At 38.2% G+C, this 16161-nt stretch overlaps 1 protein-coding gene across 1 annotated transcript in view; it reads left to right on the top strand.

The window, feature by feature from the left end:
• Positions 1-2060: 2060 nt before the first annotated feature.
• LOC123307744 (protein espinas-like) overlaps positions 2061-16161 on the top strand; it is a 165620-nt gene continuing 151519 nt past the window's right edge. Inside the window, exon 1 of the mRNA XM_044890167.1 lies at positions 2061-3118. Coding sequence (XP_044746102.1) covers positions 2076-3118 — 1043 coding nt within the window. The 5' untranslated portion in view covers positions 2061-2075. The remainder of the gene's footprint in view (positions 3119-16161) is intronic.

Here is a 16161-nt window from a genome sequence, read left to right as displayed (position 1 = left end):
AAAAACGTCCGTTACACCAGTCGCGATTCTTCGATAAGTCCAATAAAGGCAATCTGCATAAAAATGCGCAGACTAGACCTCTCATTCAATGTTTAAACTCCGTTTTACGTAGGTGGACAGTCAAACATCAATTATAATCCAATTCACTTCTTTCCATTGACGGCGTATTCGTCGGTTATACTATTATCTGGACTTACATGAAAGACAACTTGGAAGGTGACGAAAACACATCGTCTACCACTTTAATGAGTGTTTTCGGCTTCGATTCAAAACGTTTATTGATGACACCCATTCCGACCGTCTGCTATTCGGGATGGAATTCAAATCCGCTATCGACAGAAAAAATTACCGGGCTTGTAGCGAAATAATGACTGTGATTAAAATAGGTGTTTTAGCAGCTAGTCAGTCCTGGACAGTCGTTGGTTGATTCCAGAGAGGCTAATTAAGGAGATGAATCAACTATGTTCTCCGAATTGGTTCGAATTTTTCAATTCACCCATGCTATTTTATTTTTTAGATCGAATTCAGGGCCAACCATTATTTCTTCATTGGATAGTCGCATCATTTCTATACTCCGTTCAATTTTATTTTAGCACTCAGTTGGCCATGGAAATTTGACACATTTCACTCTGTATAGTACGAAAATGTGGGGTTATGACGCTTGTCAAAACATTTTTGGGTTTAAAATCAACGCTATGTTGCCCGTTCTACCTGAAAGTTTCTGTTATTACGTATTTTATCACAATGTCGAATCTCTTCGGAAAATATGTGACGAACATAGTTGAAGTTTATACAAACTGATTGAAGGCAGTTATTTGCATGGAAAATACAAGAGATCAGTATAATATCATAATATGCACCAGCTTGAGGAGAGTTAATTTTCGTTTTCTTCTTTGGCTTAAGTTTGAATGCGTTACATCAGTTGTAGATTTTAAAAATATTAACCTGAGGATGAAATGCATATGATGTAGTGGTTGGGAATGGGTATCTCCCTAGGAATTAACAGATAATTACAAGAATGTTAAATTCTTCAACAAAAATCATCTTGCATCAATATAAATAAAATGAATTATAGGTTTCAACTCAAGATGAACTTTAACTTTAATAAAGAATATCACATGAATAAACAATTAACAGGACAACTGGCTCGTATTTGGGACTGTTCATCTCAATACATTGATATAATAATAATAATTAGGTATTTATTAGTACCTTAAGACATTCACAATGTAAAGGACAAGTCAAATGATAAATAGAAAAATCAATTTTCGGGAACTTATTCTACGATGACATTCATCGAAAATCCTGTAGTAAACTTTTCGCATTAATTCACTAAAACATAAAATTCTCAAACCACTCTTTTGGGTCTCCCAATACAAGGAAATTCAGATGAGATTCAGATGAAACAGTATATAAATTCTCTTACATTGAATATGTTCGATACCGTCTGACGTATTGTGAATTTAAGAATATATGGATATAGCTATTTGAAGCGGACCTGAATTCTAAATAGCACTTTCTGAAACCCTGTCTCTTTTTTCAATCACTTTCGGCATTTTCGCATTAAAAATTGATATTACATAGTTGTGGCAACGGCGTTATGATATTAACGACATCTCATGAGTGCCAACCTTACTCCGTTTTGGTTACAAAAACTTGAGAAAATTATTTCATGGCCAACCGACTGCTAAAATAAATATGAATGAAGTACAGTTTTTTATTCCCCTTCCATTTCAAAATGGAACTAGTGAAAAATTTCAGGTACCAAAACATCATCTTTTGTGTTGAACATCTACAGAATCGTTGAAAAAATGTTTTTTGTAACTTTGGACTGAATCGGTGAAAAGTAGAAATGTCAACGATGGGTTAGAACTGTTAAATGAACTTTGACGCCTCGAATACTCAAGGTGTGTGTGCATCGAACTCCTCAAACCACCAGAATGTTTTGTTCAACGCGATCATTTCACGCCCATTCGTGAAATCGAATCAGTTCCGTCTCCGTTGGGCGTGAAGGGATTATCCTTTGAAACGAGCCGATAAATCGATCACGGGAGGTTTTAAAACGTCATTAGAAGATGCAGTCGAACGACAAATCGACGGGTAACCGTGAAAAGGAGGCTCCGCCATCTCCTCACTATCTGCCGGACATACCGCTGCCGACGCCGCCTCCCATGGCCAACATCATGATGACGTCGCGGTTCGACCTTCAGACCAGAGGCGGCTGCGGTTATCGCAGGATCCTGAGCTCCAGGTCCACGGATTTCATCATCCCCGGTCGTTCGCCCATCTTCCCCAGGTCCTCCACTTTCCAACGCGATAAACCCGGCTTCAACGTCTACAGGGACAGGTGTTTGAGCCTGTCGCCTTTGCCGATACGTCGGAAACCGTTCGAGGCTCCCCCAAGACCCCCTATGGAGCTACCCAGCAAACCAACGACCACCAAACAGGCCCAACCGAAAAGCAAGTACCTCTCGAGTGTGTCGGTCGTGTCCGAGGAAATTGAAGAAGTCGAAGAGCTAAGAAGGGAGATACGACAGAAATTCCGTCAAGGGAAACCTTACGAGATATCGCCAGAGTACCAAAGTCTATACTTCAACGAACATTTCATGTCGGATATCGATGAAAACGAGGAGATTAAAGAATTTTCCGTCGGCTACAAGACGCCAGACACCGATGCATCTGACGAAACGCCTCATTTCTACGGAAGAAAGTCGATGGACGTCGACTACAGCCTTAGTACCAACTTGGACTACGAGGACGTCTTCGATTCGGGCGTTTTCATGAAGTACTACAACCTGGATTCGGTGTATCCTGGGAGCCAGAAGTACCCGAATGAAGATCCCCGTAAGTTCCAGACCATATCGTCCATCGATCTTAGGTGCGAAATGAAAAAACCTCGGAAAAGGTGCTCCAAGAGGAACTACGAGTACGATTTCAGTGCCAGTTCGGTCTCGTTACCGGGTTGTAGGGTTGATAGGAACGTTTCGCTGAACCATAGGAAGGAACTGAACGAAAGTCCTTCGGAATGTTTGAGTGATAGTACGGAGAAGTTTGCAGAATGCGTGAAGGCTGTTACGAAGGGTCCCTACAGACCAGTTGTCAAATTGGCCAATATAAGGTAAGGATTGAAATTTGTTTCCTTTACCATTGCAGGACAGCGATCTATATGAAGACACTGTGGTATCCATTAGACACGTGAGCCTTATTGAACCGTTCTCGGCTCTATTTTTTTTTCCATTAAATCTCTTTCGATTCCGTTCTGTTTTTGCCGTTTCCCATGAAAGTGCAAACAGTATTTTGTCGGGAGGACGGCAAAAACGCGCAACGGCATAATTGAACAACGACCGTACCGTCTTGTACGTATATTTCAGAAAAGCGATCGACGAATACCTTCATCTGAAACGGCCGTCTATATATAGACGGAAAAAAACTCGTTCCATTGGTATTGTGAGTTTAGTAAATGCGCCTATCAATCACCTAGTGTCAGCGGTCGAAATTATATCCTTTTATTCGTCACACGAACCAACGGGATAGATTATTTATGTATTTATTTATCCCTTTTATACCTGTGTTTTATATTCGGTTGGTGGTTTGTTGCGAAATTTTAATGCTACTCGTGATCGTTCAAGTCGAGGTTGATACAATAAACGAAGCATGATGAGGAGTAGCTGGATCACAATAAGTTTCCCTATTCGGTTTCGATTTGAATTTGTAGGTATTGATTTCATCTAGAAAAAGGATGGGACATTTGTGCAACCTTCAACTGAGATCTACGTCATAACTTCAAAATTGTTAATAGAGTGCCTGGGTTGACTCAGCAAACTGATCAACTTCATAGCCAAGAAAACATAATCTTGGTCGAGTTAGATTAGGTACAACAGAAAATGGAGATCTTTTGGGGAGGATCAAAAACTTCTGAGCACTCAATTAAAGAATGCCTTACCACTGAAAGCCAAGGAAAGGTTTGAAGCACGAAATTGTAGATGATAGATGAAGCAACCATTTAAATTGTCAATGAAACTGGTCAAGATGCCCTAAACTGGTATGTCAGGACACAACAGATTATCAGCTTGGGCAAAAGTGACATCATTTCTTTGGCACAAAGGCCAATATGTAGAAGAGTTCTGGCAAACTCTATCGAAAAGACCATCAAATACGAACACCAGAAAAAGAATACTAGCTTGTAAAATCTTCGTCACCATTACCTGGGCACAACAATAAAGAGAAAATGTAGTGCACAATAGATCACCAAGTAGCAATGGAATAGGCCCTCAATTACCGAATCATTGATGATATTGCATAGGAATCCACTTACCGAATTTATAGCTGATCTTGATTCATGGCTGCAATTACAAATATTGGATGGCATGCGGAGAAAACAGCAATGCTTTGTCGGGCACTTCCTTGTTTCGCAATTACTATGGATTTTCCGTCACCCTATTCTTCATCCCCACCTAATATTGATTGAATTAACGGGGGTGGTGTGATGTATAAGGGGGCGATATTTATGAGGCCCATATGTGAGATCACATAAATTCAGATTAAATTGGATATTTCCTTATTCAGTTTGGAAGAAATGCGTTGTTCGCCACAGATGCCGAATGGGAATCCTCCCTGTGGCTGAAGATGATAAGAAGGATGGCATGAGGGTAACACCGACAAAGGTTTTGGGGATGTTATCAATTCGGTGAGTGCCGTCACTGCCTGTTTTCCGATGGTTTTTATCTGATGGAACAGATGAAGCGAGAAGTTCGTTAAGTTATATTGAATTGACGGCATGAAAAATGTCAATAGTGGGGCGACAGGCTTCCATTGGATAATTGATATTATACACATCTTTTATCATAGGGTGAAAAGAGAAGATTCTCTCGGCAATCGGCTCTGCCACACTCTGCGAAAGGCACTGATTCAAAGTATAAAGTATGCAATCCGATTTGACAGCATTGAAATAGAAAAACTGGAGATGAAGATTGACATTTGCAATTTTTGAAAGAACGCTATTTCAACGATGAAAATCTAAACGAATGGATGATATAGACTTTAGAAATTGCTCGCAATAAATTCAGCGTATTCGAAAACCTCTACTTTCATACCAAAATTTCAAATATCTGGCCAAGTTCAGGAGAAAATGATTTTTTTTTGTTTCCACTTTTCGTTTTCAAGTTGACTTCGAAGAGCTCTCTGGAGTGCAATTCTCTATCGAATAATCAACTGTTTGGATTTCTAGAATCTCCAAAACAAATTCTATGCATTATATATCCTAAGATAGCAATAGAACATCCTGATTTTCAGACAGAGTAGCAAATAGGTCATTTTAGGGGGTTCTGCCTCTTGCTCATTTTTGACCCAAAAAATCGAGAATTTCGAAATCGATTTTTTATGCTTGGTGCAAGCCTAGGCAACGCTGATTATATAACCGGAAATCCCAATTCAATCAGATGAATATAACAGGAGATATCGCAGATTGAAAATTGCCATTTTTGAAAAATGCCATTTTCTAGATGAAAATCTGAACTATGGTAAATAGGCTTTCGGAATTGCTCGCATTATATTTAGCATGTTCGAAAACCTTTATTCTCATAACAAACTTTCGGATATCTAACACTGTTTACCAGAAAAAAATTTTTTTATTTTTCTATTATTCAACTTTCGAGTTAGGTTGTATCTAGTAGAAAAATCATAGTAGATTTAAACGTGATACATACTCTGAAAGAGCAACTTTTTGGGAATTTTTGAAGGTATCTCTAGAGTAAAACAGATTTCATATGTTAATTTTCTATGCATCAAATGAGGTACTAACTCTATAGTTATTACAAAATGCAGCCTTGACAAAAACGAAATGATTCCATAAATTGATCCGGTTCTCGGATATTTCCAATGCTTAAATCGCAATAATTTTTCCAGTTTCGATTCTTCAATCATACTTTCAAAACAGTTGGTGAAATTCATGCTATCTGCTCTATCAAGCAAAAAACTAGCAAGAAAAACCAAGTTCTGGAATCGACCGAGGTATGGGATATGATGGTTTAATTGACTCGGCTTCGAACGCTATACAGCGGGAGCCAATTAAGTGGACTCGACTAATGAATGGAAATGAAAACGCAAGGATGTGGCGTATTAATAAAACGCTTTCTAACAAAGGGAGGACAATTTCAGGAATATGCGAAACCGGCCTGGGTTAAGTATACGAGCCTGCATTCGTCGCCAAGATTTATAACCACATTCCATTATACTTTTAATAAGTGCCGATTGCTAAGTGAAAATTTCTGTTCTGGACAACTCAATTAAAACGGACTGCAATCAAGGAATTCCTTTTCAACAAATGATATTCAGATGGTTTCGGTCGCCTTAATGAAAGAGTTATGCAGGTGCAAATATTGGTTCTGCAGAACAGAGATAAATGTCCTTCGATGTGCTGCAGGTTGTATGAGATGCGGACTGGGTCGAGAAAAAATATAATAGAGGGTTATTTCTGGATACAATATATTGGGAGAATAGCTCTCTTTTGAAATGACGTTGTCAACTTTTATCCACCAATTTTCAAAAAGGAATGAAAGATAAAGAACAACATACAGGATGTTCCACGAAGGATGGCACATAAAACGTTCATAGAGAACTCACAGTTTTGCGCTGAAAATTTGCATGATAGAGGGAGGAGAATCTGGAAACTTTCAGAGTGATCAGGGGAAAACTTGAAATATAGGGAAACAACAATTTGTTAGGATTAATATATATTCTTTTGAAAAAGAGTGTTACAAACTTTTACAATCTAAAAAACAATGAAGCGGGTGTAAAGAAATGGCAACAAGAGACAGATCCTAAAAACCTGTTCCTCGTTCCAAATCTCAGTGTAAGCAGAGAAAAAATGTCAACGGGGTACCATACATATCTTCGTAGGATTAATGACTATGACATACTACCTAATGAGTGTTCTACTATATCATAAGGCTATAACACATAGCGTTGCTCTTCCTGTCGAATACTATTCTTCTAGTACTAAAATGTATTCAAAATGATTTGGCCCAAAGTTATCCTGGATCGAACAGAACCCCACAAGCAATCCTTCGAGTTCATAAGGCATAAAACCCACGAGTTCCCGAGCCTTGCACATCGGCCATATTCCATCAGCCCTCGTGAGAACCGTAATACGTTGTCTCCATTTATGACCACTCCGATATGTAAATAACAGCAATTTCAGCCTTCCCTGAAATTTATCGATGGTCGAAACAGTGTTAACAATGATAACAACGGCTATTTGTATGATTGAGTGCCGGATCTCCTGCGTATTTGCATGAGACGAAGGGTCCTGTAAAGGTGTAGGCGACCGTACTTGAGTTACTATAATAAGGAAGCTGACCATCATATATTTCCATGACTTGCAGGTCCTCGATCTCCGAGTAGTGAATGTTGTACTGCGAAGGAGGTCGTGTATTCGTGCAGAGAAATTTGGGGATTCGGAATTATCAAGGTTATACAGGGCAATATAAATTCTCGTTCCAAAAATTTTAGGAACAACTATGAAAATTACAGACCAATATCTTTACTCTCAAACATAAATAAGATCTTCGAAAAAATAATATTTGACAAAACCATAAACTTTTTTGAAAGAAATAACATCTTAGTTAAACAACAATATGGCTTCAGACAAGGAAAATCCACAATAAATGCGGTATATGAGGCACTAAATTCAGTAGTAAAATTTTTAAACAAAAACCATGTAACAGCAGCACTTTGCCTCGATCTAACAAAGGCCTTTGACAGAGTAAATCATGGAATATTACTGAGGAAAATGGAAAGGTATGGCATAAGAGGTGTGGCTCTAGAACTGTACACATCTTATCTAACTCGAAGAATTCAAAGAACATCAGAAACAACAAAAGATGGTGAACGAATAACATCAGATGCCCTATATGTTGAGAGGGGTGTACCTCAGGGTTCAATACTGGGTCCCCTGTTGTACATTATATACACTAACGATCTGGTACGGGAAACAGATGTTGACACTGTTATGTATGCTGATGACGTTTCTAGGATTTGTGGTGGTGTCACTGCGGATGAGTGCCAGAATGATGTAATGAGAAGTCTTATAAACATGGATAAATGGTTGCAATCTAATGAACTGGAAATGAACATCAATAAAACGAAACTATTAATTTTCAGAGAGAAAAATCAGCGGGCACTGCAGGTGACTTTCCAGGATAGGGACGTAACAGCTGAGAGCTCTATACCTTTCCTTGGTGTTCATATTGACTGCAACCTTGATTGGAGACCGCAAGTCGATAACATAGCAATAAGTCTAGCAAAATATTGCTATGCTCTTAGAGTCATCACTGACAGAGTTGGGATTGATGCTGCCCTGTCTGCATATCATGCCTATGTGCATTCCAGACTTCGGTATGGCGTTATTTTTTGGGCGGTTTCCGTTGAGGCAGAAAGAATATTTAAGCTACAAAAAAGATGCCTAAGAACAATCTTCAAGAAGAACCAACGAGAAAGCTGTAAGGATGTCTTTATTCAGCATAATATCTTAACACTCACCAGCTTATACATATATGAATGTATAATGTATGTGATAAAAAACTATGAGGATTTCAAAACCTTGCTCTTGAAGCATGAGTATGACACTAGAGGTAAAACTCACCTCTGTGTGGAAAGAACCAACTTTACCTACATACAAAAAAACGTAACTCATCTCATGATCAAGATCTGGAATATCTTGCCCCCAAGCTTTAAGCATGGCAGTGCAGTGTTGCAGAAAAAAAGCTTGAAAAAATTTTTACTTAGAAAGGCCTACTACAATCTCAACGAGTTTCTGAGTGAAAAATCCTTTGAAGGACTTTAATTCTTTTCTGATATTGTTTGAATTTTTTTATTTGTCATTGTGTTCTTTCTTCTCTTCTCTTTTGTGACGTGATCAACAATTTGTGATTCTTAGATCAAATAAAGGTTATCTATCTATCTATCTATCTACTTGCTGTACAATTCTGGGTAAAGGAACCAATAAAACTCTTTGTTCTAAAGCGACGTTTCGATGAATTTTATCATCTTCAGGCTAAGAACACTTGACAGCTGATGAATTCATCATCGACGATATACATTCTTTGGTTTGCCAAACCAAAGAATGTAAATCATCGATGTTGCCTCCCTATACACTGTTGATTGTTTATTTTGATGTTGTTTTAAATAATGAAAAGTTTAACGAGGCTGAATTCATCAGCTGTCAAGTGTTCTTAGCCTGAAGAAGATGATGAAATTAATCGAAACGTGGCTTTAGAACAAAGAGTTTTATTGGTTCCTTTACCCCAGAATTGTACAGCAAGTTATAGGTACAAGGCGTTTGCTAAGGCAAACATTTCTGAACTCATCCATTGCATGGGATTGCATTGCTACAACCCCAAGTGTGGGTGATATCTTGTGTTCGAGAAAGATTAATCAAATAAATGAAAAACTATATTCCTTAACTCATTTCATTCGATCAAACCGTTTGTGAGAAGAAATAACCTTTTTTCATGGTTTTTCACAAACTTGTATCTTTTAAACCGAGCTGATTCTGAAAAAATAGTATGACTTCAAGAATCTACTGTTGAAATATTTATACAAGTCAAAGACACACCCTGTATATGCACCTAAGGTTTCCCAGAAATTGCTATTTTTCCACAGAAAACACCTACTTTCAATCAACAAATTACAAATAGAATAACGGCAATATTCTCGATTAAATTTTCACTACTCAACTGCAGGCTGCACCTTGGTACTCGACCAATTTCGGAAGATATGTTAAATATTCACAAAAGCACAACGGTCTAGCAGTTACATCTTATCGCTACCGCTCTCGACCCAAAACGTGCAACCTGTTGAACGTTCCAGAACACCTCCCCAGACGTTGTCACTTTTTTTTTCGGACGGAATGAATATAAATAGAGTTTATGAGGTCGTTTCCCATTCTTCAGAAGGCAAGAAGAGGTTGGCCGTTTGCGTGATGCCCGGCTGTAATAGCAAAGAGTATCAACAAGAGTATTCACTCTATCATTTTGGCCGGTTGCGTTTCAATGCCCTTGAATGTTCCTTGGTTTAGTGGAGGGACGAAAACGAAAGCAGATGTTCGTTCTGTTCGCAAGTCCCAATCTGATTGGTCGCCCAGATTCTCGTTTGATTGTAGTGAATCCGAGCGCAGTATTGCTGGCGCGTAGCGTCTCCCCACTTCAAGGTTGAAATTCCATGCATTCGATCTTCCCTTGTAAATCGGCGAAGTGAAACCTCTTGTTGTTACTCTTTGGTAATAGTTTCCGAATACTCCTTTGCGGCAATTACAAGTGGAATTGCTCGGGTAATCCACACACCATCTCCGCTGTCCATTACCGGCGTGTATGTTTCGAGGCATATTTGTGTTTTATGTTGCCTCGGATGGTAAATCAGATCGGAGAACCTGTTCGTGGTATGTGAACAGCGGATCTTATTTGCTGAAGCAGATGCGACCTACTTGGCTGTGGGGAAGATGTATTTTGATCGTTTCGATGTTTCGAGCGTCGGAGGTGATCCACCTCGTTTTTGGAAGGTGAGCTGCCAGATTATCGAAGGGTATAAGGACTCCAGAAACTGGATTTACTATTTTTCCTGTTTTTTTTCGCTCGAACATATACTTCATTCAATTTTATTTTAGCAGTCGGTTGGCCATGGAAATTTGACACATTTCACTCTGTATAGTACGAAAATGTGGGGTTATGAAGCTTGTCAAAACATTTTTGGGTTTTAAATCAACGCTATGTTGCCCGTTCTACGTAAAAGTTTCTGTTATTACGTATTTATGTCCAATCTCTTCGGAAAATATGTGACGAACGCTATTGAAGTTTATACAAACTGATTGAAGGCATACCAAATCCAGTTATTTTGCATGGAAAATACAAGAGATCAGTATAATACCATAATATGCACTAGCTTGAGGAGAGTAGATGTTCGTTATCTTCTTTGGCTTACATCATTTGTAGATTTCAAAAATATTAACCCGAAGATGAAATGCATATGATGCAGTGGTTGGAAATGGGTATGTCCCGAAGGAATTAACAGATAATTATAAGAATGTTAAATTCTTCAACAAAAATCATCTTGCATCAATATAAGTAAAAGGAATTGAAGGAAGTTTAAAGTTAAGATGCAACTTCACCTTTGAACAAAAATTTCACATGAATAAACAAGTAACAGGGCAACTTGCGCGTATTTGTGGCTATTCATCTTAATAAATTGATGTAATAATAATCAGGTATTAATTAGTACCTTAAGACATTTACATTGTATAGGACAAGTCAAATGAAAAATTGAAAAATCCATTTTAGGGAACCTATTCTCCGATGACATTTATCGAAAATCCTGTAGTAAACTTTTCGGATTAATTTACTCAGACATAAAATCCTCAAATGCCACCACTTTTTTGGGTCTCCCAATAGAAGGAAATTCTTTGTCATCCTCTTCATCACAATCTTTCTGATTGTGGAAATATTCAGCTGAAATATAAGTCGTTTAGAATCAGATGAAATATTATATAAATTCTCTTACATTGAATATGTTCGCTAGCGTCGGACTTATTGTGGATTTCAGAATATCATAATTATTTGAATGAGCGGACCTGAATTCTAAATAGCACTTCCTGAAACCCTGTCTCATTTTTCAATCACTTTCGGGATTTTCGTAATAAAAATTGATATTAGTTGTGGCAACTGCGTTATGACATTAACGACATTTCATGAGTGCCAACCTAACTTCGTTCTAGTTACAAAAACTTGAGAAAATTATTTCATGGCCAACCGACTGCTAAAATAAATTTGAATGAAGTATAGTTGGAGGCATGAATATGGAAACAATCCAGGGCGATATTCAGTGTATGAATGTGTAAATGTTGCGAAATAATTCAAAGAGTCATGCCATGGTGTGGGCCTTGCATATAATTTTTTAGCATCCCATACAGGGTGTGTCTTTGACTCGTACAAATATTTCAACAGTAGATTCTTGAGGTCAAAAGAAACACTTTTTTCCTTTACCATTTTTTCCGAATCGGCTCCGTTTGAAAGGTACAGGCTGTTGAAAAATCATAAGGAAAAATTTTGTTGGGACTGTTACGATTCCCAACTATTTTGTTTTCTTGGATTTCGATGAAACTCTGTTTTGATATTAATTCAATGGCGTAGATCATGATACTGAAATTAACACTTCCCTAGCTTCCCTAGTTTGGAAATAAATCGGCTGAAACCGGAAAAATCCGAAAAAATAGGTCAACTTTGGAGAGCTACTGTAGCTAATAGGAAAATGATTTTTGATACATGCTGACGTTTTTGGTTATAGATTGGTTCTTTGAGAATACAAAGAGCCATTTTTCATGACTTTATCGCGAAAACTCTGTAGTATATGATTTTTTTCGCGAAGGTCCAATTTCACGGATTTTCCGGAGGCGATATCTCGAAAAATAAATTTTTTTAAAATTTTCTGTCGGCAGAATCGTAATCTACGCCCTCGAATTACTCAAAAAACAAATTTTCATATGAATAGGAGAAATTTCAGATTTTGACAAAATTTCCATACATATATGTATTAAAAAATTTCGATTTTTCGACTGAAATTTTTTTTCTTCGATTTGGATGAAACTTGGTTTTTTAATTAATTCAAGGGCGTAGATTACGATTCTGCTGACAGAAAATTTTTAAAAAACTTATTTTCCGAGATATTGGCCATAGAAAATCCGTAAAATTGGACCTTCGCGAAAAAAATCATAAAATCCAGAGTTTTGGCGATAGAGTCATGAAAAATGGCTCTTTGTATTCCCGAAGAACCAATCTATAACCAAAAAAATCAGCATGTATCAAAAATCATGGATTTTCATCGAAATCAAAGAAAAAAAATTTTGTTGGGACTTTTTTTGGAATTCCCCTGGGATTATCGAAAATTCCCGACTAAATTTTTTTTTCTTTGATTTCGATGAAAATCCAGAATATTTGAACGTTTAGTGAAATAAAAATATTCTTCATATTTTCTCGTATAATGCGCCGATTTCGAGTAACTTGATGTTCAAAAATAAAAAATATGTGTTAAATTCGAAAAACTGGGTACTTTGGCTGAATTCAACTCCGTTCAAAAGATCTACAGATGTTTCTGTCACAGATTTAGCTAGTTATTCTGAAAGCAATTCTGTTTTTCCAGGGGTGGAACAGCTCCAGGTCCGAATCGAAAAAAATGGTATAAGAAAAAATTGTTGCTTTTGACCTCAAGAATCAACTGTTAAAATATTCGTACGAATCAAAGACTCACCCTGTATAATCGAATTATTCTTCAGATTAAACTAAAATCAGTTGGGGTTATTTTGAAACGAATTTCAATAGCTGGCCACCAGAGGACTTCTATAATGGTTTACGCGACCAAAAGTCATTGCAAAGTGATTGAAGTATCTTCCATTCCTGGAAGATTCCGACAGAGAGTTTCTCTTTTGGTTTTTTACTCCTGAAACTCTCTCTCATAGATGCATTTTCTCATATCACACAAATGTTGTCAAAAAATGGCATTCTTGAAGAGTCTCGCTCATCTTTATTCAAAATAACACGTTTTGTTTTGAGAGAGCCAAGGAAGAAATGGAGGGTAGTGAATATAAATAACATACGTTCTTTAAGATTCCCTCAACGCGCCTCAATAAACTGGGCATTTTCTGGGCTTCCAATGGATACCCGTAGAATCGATTCTTTTCAGATCGCATATCGAAAACGAGCAGTTCAAATGGTGCTCCATCAAACGTCCCACGCGCCTTTTTTGCCACCTCACGGCTTCCTCGTTTTCACTGAGTTCCTTTATGGCTCTGCGTAGGTTCCTACTTCGATAAGACCAAAGAAATCCGGAGACACATAAGGTGGATTGATTCAGCTATTAATTGGCTTTAACTCTCCGAATCCTGATTCTATGCCCGATAACATAGAAACATACCTCGGGGAACGCAGGAGTTTCAAGTTGGCGGGGCTGTGTTATCGAACCTGGACGGCAGCCGGCTCGTTTTTAGATCGCCATTCCTATTGAGTTTCGATAAATGCCTCTGCGTGATTCCGATTCGCCCTAGAGATTCGGCTGTGTTCCTTCTTATCAAGGGATTGTCGTAACTCGAAAAACGCCGTTAAACGCCCGTCGATCTGGGGACAGATCGGCCACCTTCGCCAATGGAAAATTGTGAATTCTTCGATTTTTCTCGTTGGACCTTGTCGAAATAACCCAAGACTTGTGTACTGGAAGTATTGACACCTTGAGATACGCTGAAAAAATGCCACTAGTCGACGGGGAAGACATGAAAGAGACGAAGCGAGGGACGTGGCTTTCATCGGTCATGTAGCAATTGATCCGACCTTCAGTACGAGGAAATTGTCCGATGTATCTGGTGTTTCATGCACATCATGAGAATCCTTAAACAACATAAATTCCATCCTACGATTGGTTCTGTGAAATGGTCAGTGAAGTCATCAACGTTAATATCAGTTTTTCGGACGAGCGTTCATTTTATTTAACGTCATTGTAAAACGGCATAACTGTCGTTATTGGTCAGATTAAAATCCAAGATTATATCGTGATGTGCATACTCAGCATCCCCAAAAATTAAATGTTTGGGCGGGTATTTATGAAAATCACATGATCGGCAATCTCACTGTCCAAATTTATTAAGATCTATTGGAGAACCACTTATCCAGCCCTCGTGCAAGTATTGGAGAATGCAGAAGATCAGCAAACGATCATTTTACAACAACATGGAGCTCCACATCATTTCGTTCAACCGGTGCGTCAGTTCTTAGATGAAAATTTCCCTCACGCCTGGATTGTAAGAAGGGGACATATTGATTAGCCACCAAGTTCACCTGATCAGGGTCCACTGGACTTTTTTCTATGGGGTCACCTGAAATCCAAGATTTACGCTACCCAGTCTGAGTCACTGGATGATTTGCGAACTCGGATCATTAATGAATGTCGTAAAATTACACCAGTAATGGTCTTGAGTAATGTACAGAGTGGGCAAAATTCGTTGTCTAGTGAGAGGATCTCGAGAACTATAGCAGCTAGAAGAAAATGGATGACACATTTCCGAGCTCATTTTCGGAGAAACAAAGAATGGTGAAAACCGCTCCCTCCTACGATACTTCTTTTTTGAGTTTGGCAATTTCGTAAAGTTCTCATACCTTTTTTGTCTTTGAAGTTACAAATTTGAAAATTGAACCTTCTGCAGGCACATTTTCACGTATAATCCAATGATGATCTCAAAATATTTTTTCATTTCGAATCATTAGGTGAACTCTCATTTTTTTAAATGGCAAACTTTCATTGAATTTGTTATTTTTGAATTGGAAAAAAATCTTTTGTCAGTAGATTCTACGTATGAAAGTGCCACTTTCATACAAGTTTCCGATCTGTAACTTCAAAGATAAAAAAGTTATGAGAACTTTTCGGAATCGTCAAAACCTCAATTTTTGTTTTTAACTCGAAATCTACAAATGATAGGCGGATTCTGTTTTCAGATTTGGATTAATCAGGAAGAAAGAACTCGGGCTCGGATGGCACATCCGTTTTCTTCTAGCTGCCATATTTCTCGAGATCCCCTCAGTAGACAACGAATTTTGCCCATCCTGTAAGTGGACGTTTTCAGCGAAACTTTTATTACTACATGGAAGTGAATAGTGTCCATTTTCAGCATTTAATAAACTAATCATAAAAGGAAGTTCTCTTCCACTATTTTACCTGTCATTTCGTTATCGATGGAGAATTTGAAGCGAAATTTCTGGATCAGATAGTACTCGATGAGATCTCCAACATGAGGTATCGCAACACCCCTCATCCCTATTCAAAATCAAGGGGTTGTGCTCACCCCTGGTAGGGGGTCGCAGTGACGGGGATGCAAAGGGCGGAAAAGTTGTTCCTCCTCTGATCAGAAATTGACAGTTTCGAACAATTTTCCACATTTTCATTTTAAAACCGGAAAATCGAGGTGTTAACTGTTCGTTGGACTACACTGTACATAAATAAGCGCTCTAATCTATCTAATGTCAGAAAAGGGGCAGATGCTGAATCCCGATTTCCAGCACATAAAGTCATTCGGGGTAACTGAGCGCAGTGGGTAAGTGTGCGCAGTGCGTATATCTCGACTATGCAATGTAT

The sequence above is a fragment of the Coccinella septempunctata genome, chromosome 2 (assembly GCF_907165205.1).
Source record: "Coccinella septempunctata chromosome 2, icCocSept1.1, whole genome shotgun sequence".
NCBI classification, from domain to species: Eukaryota; Metazoa; Arthropoda; class Insecta; order Coleoptera; family Coccinellidae; genus Coccinella; species Coccinella septempunctata.
This window is presented reverse-complemented; position numbering and strand designations above follow the sequence as displayed.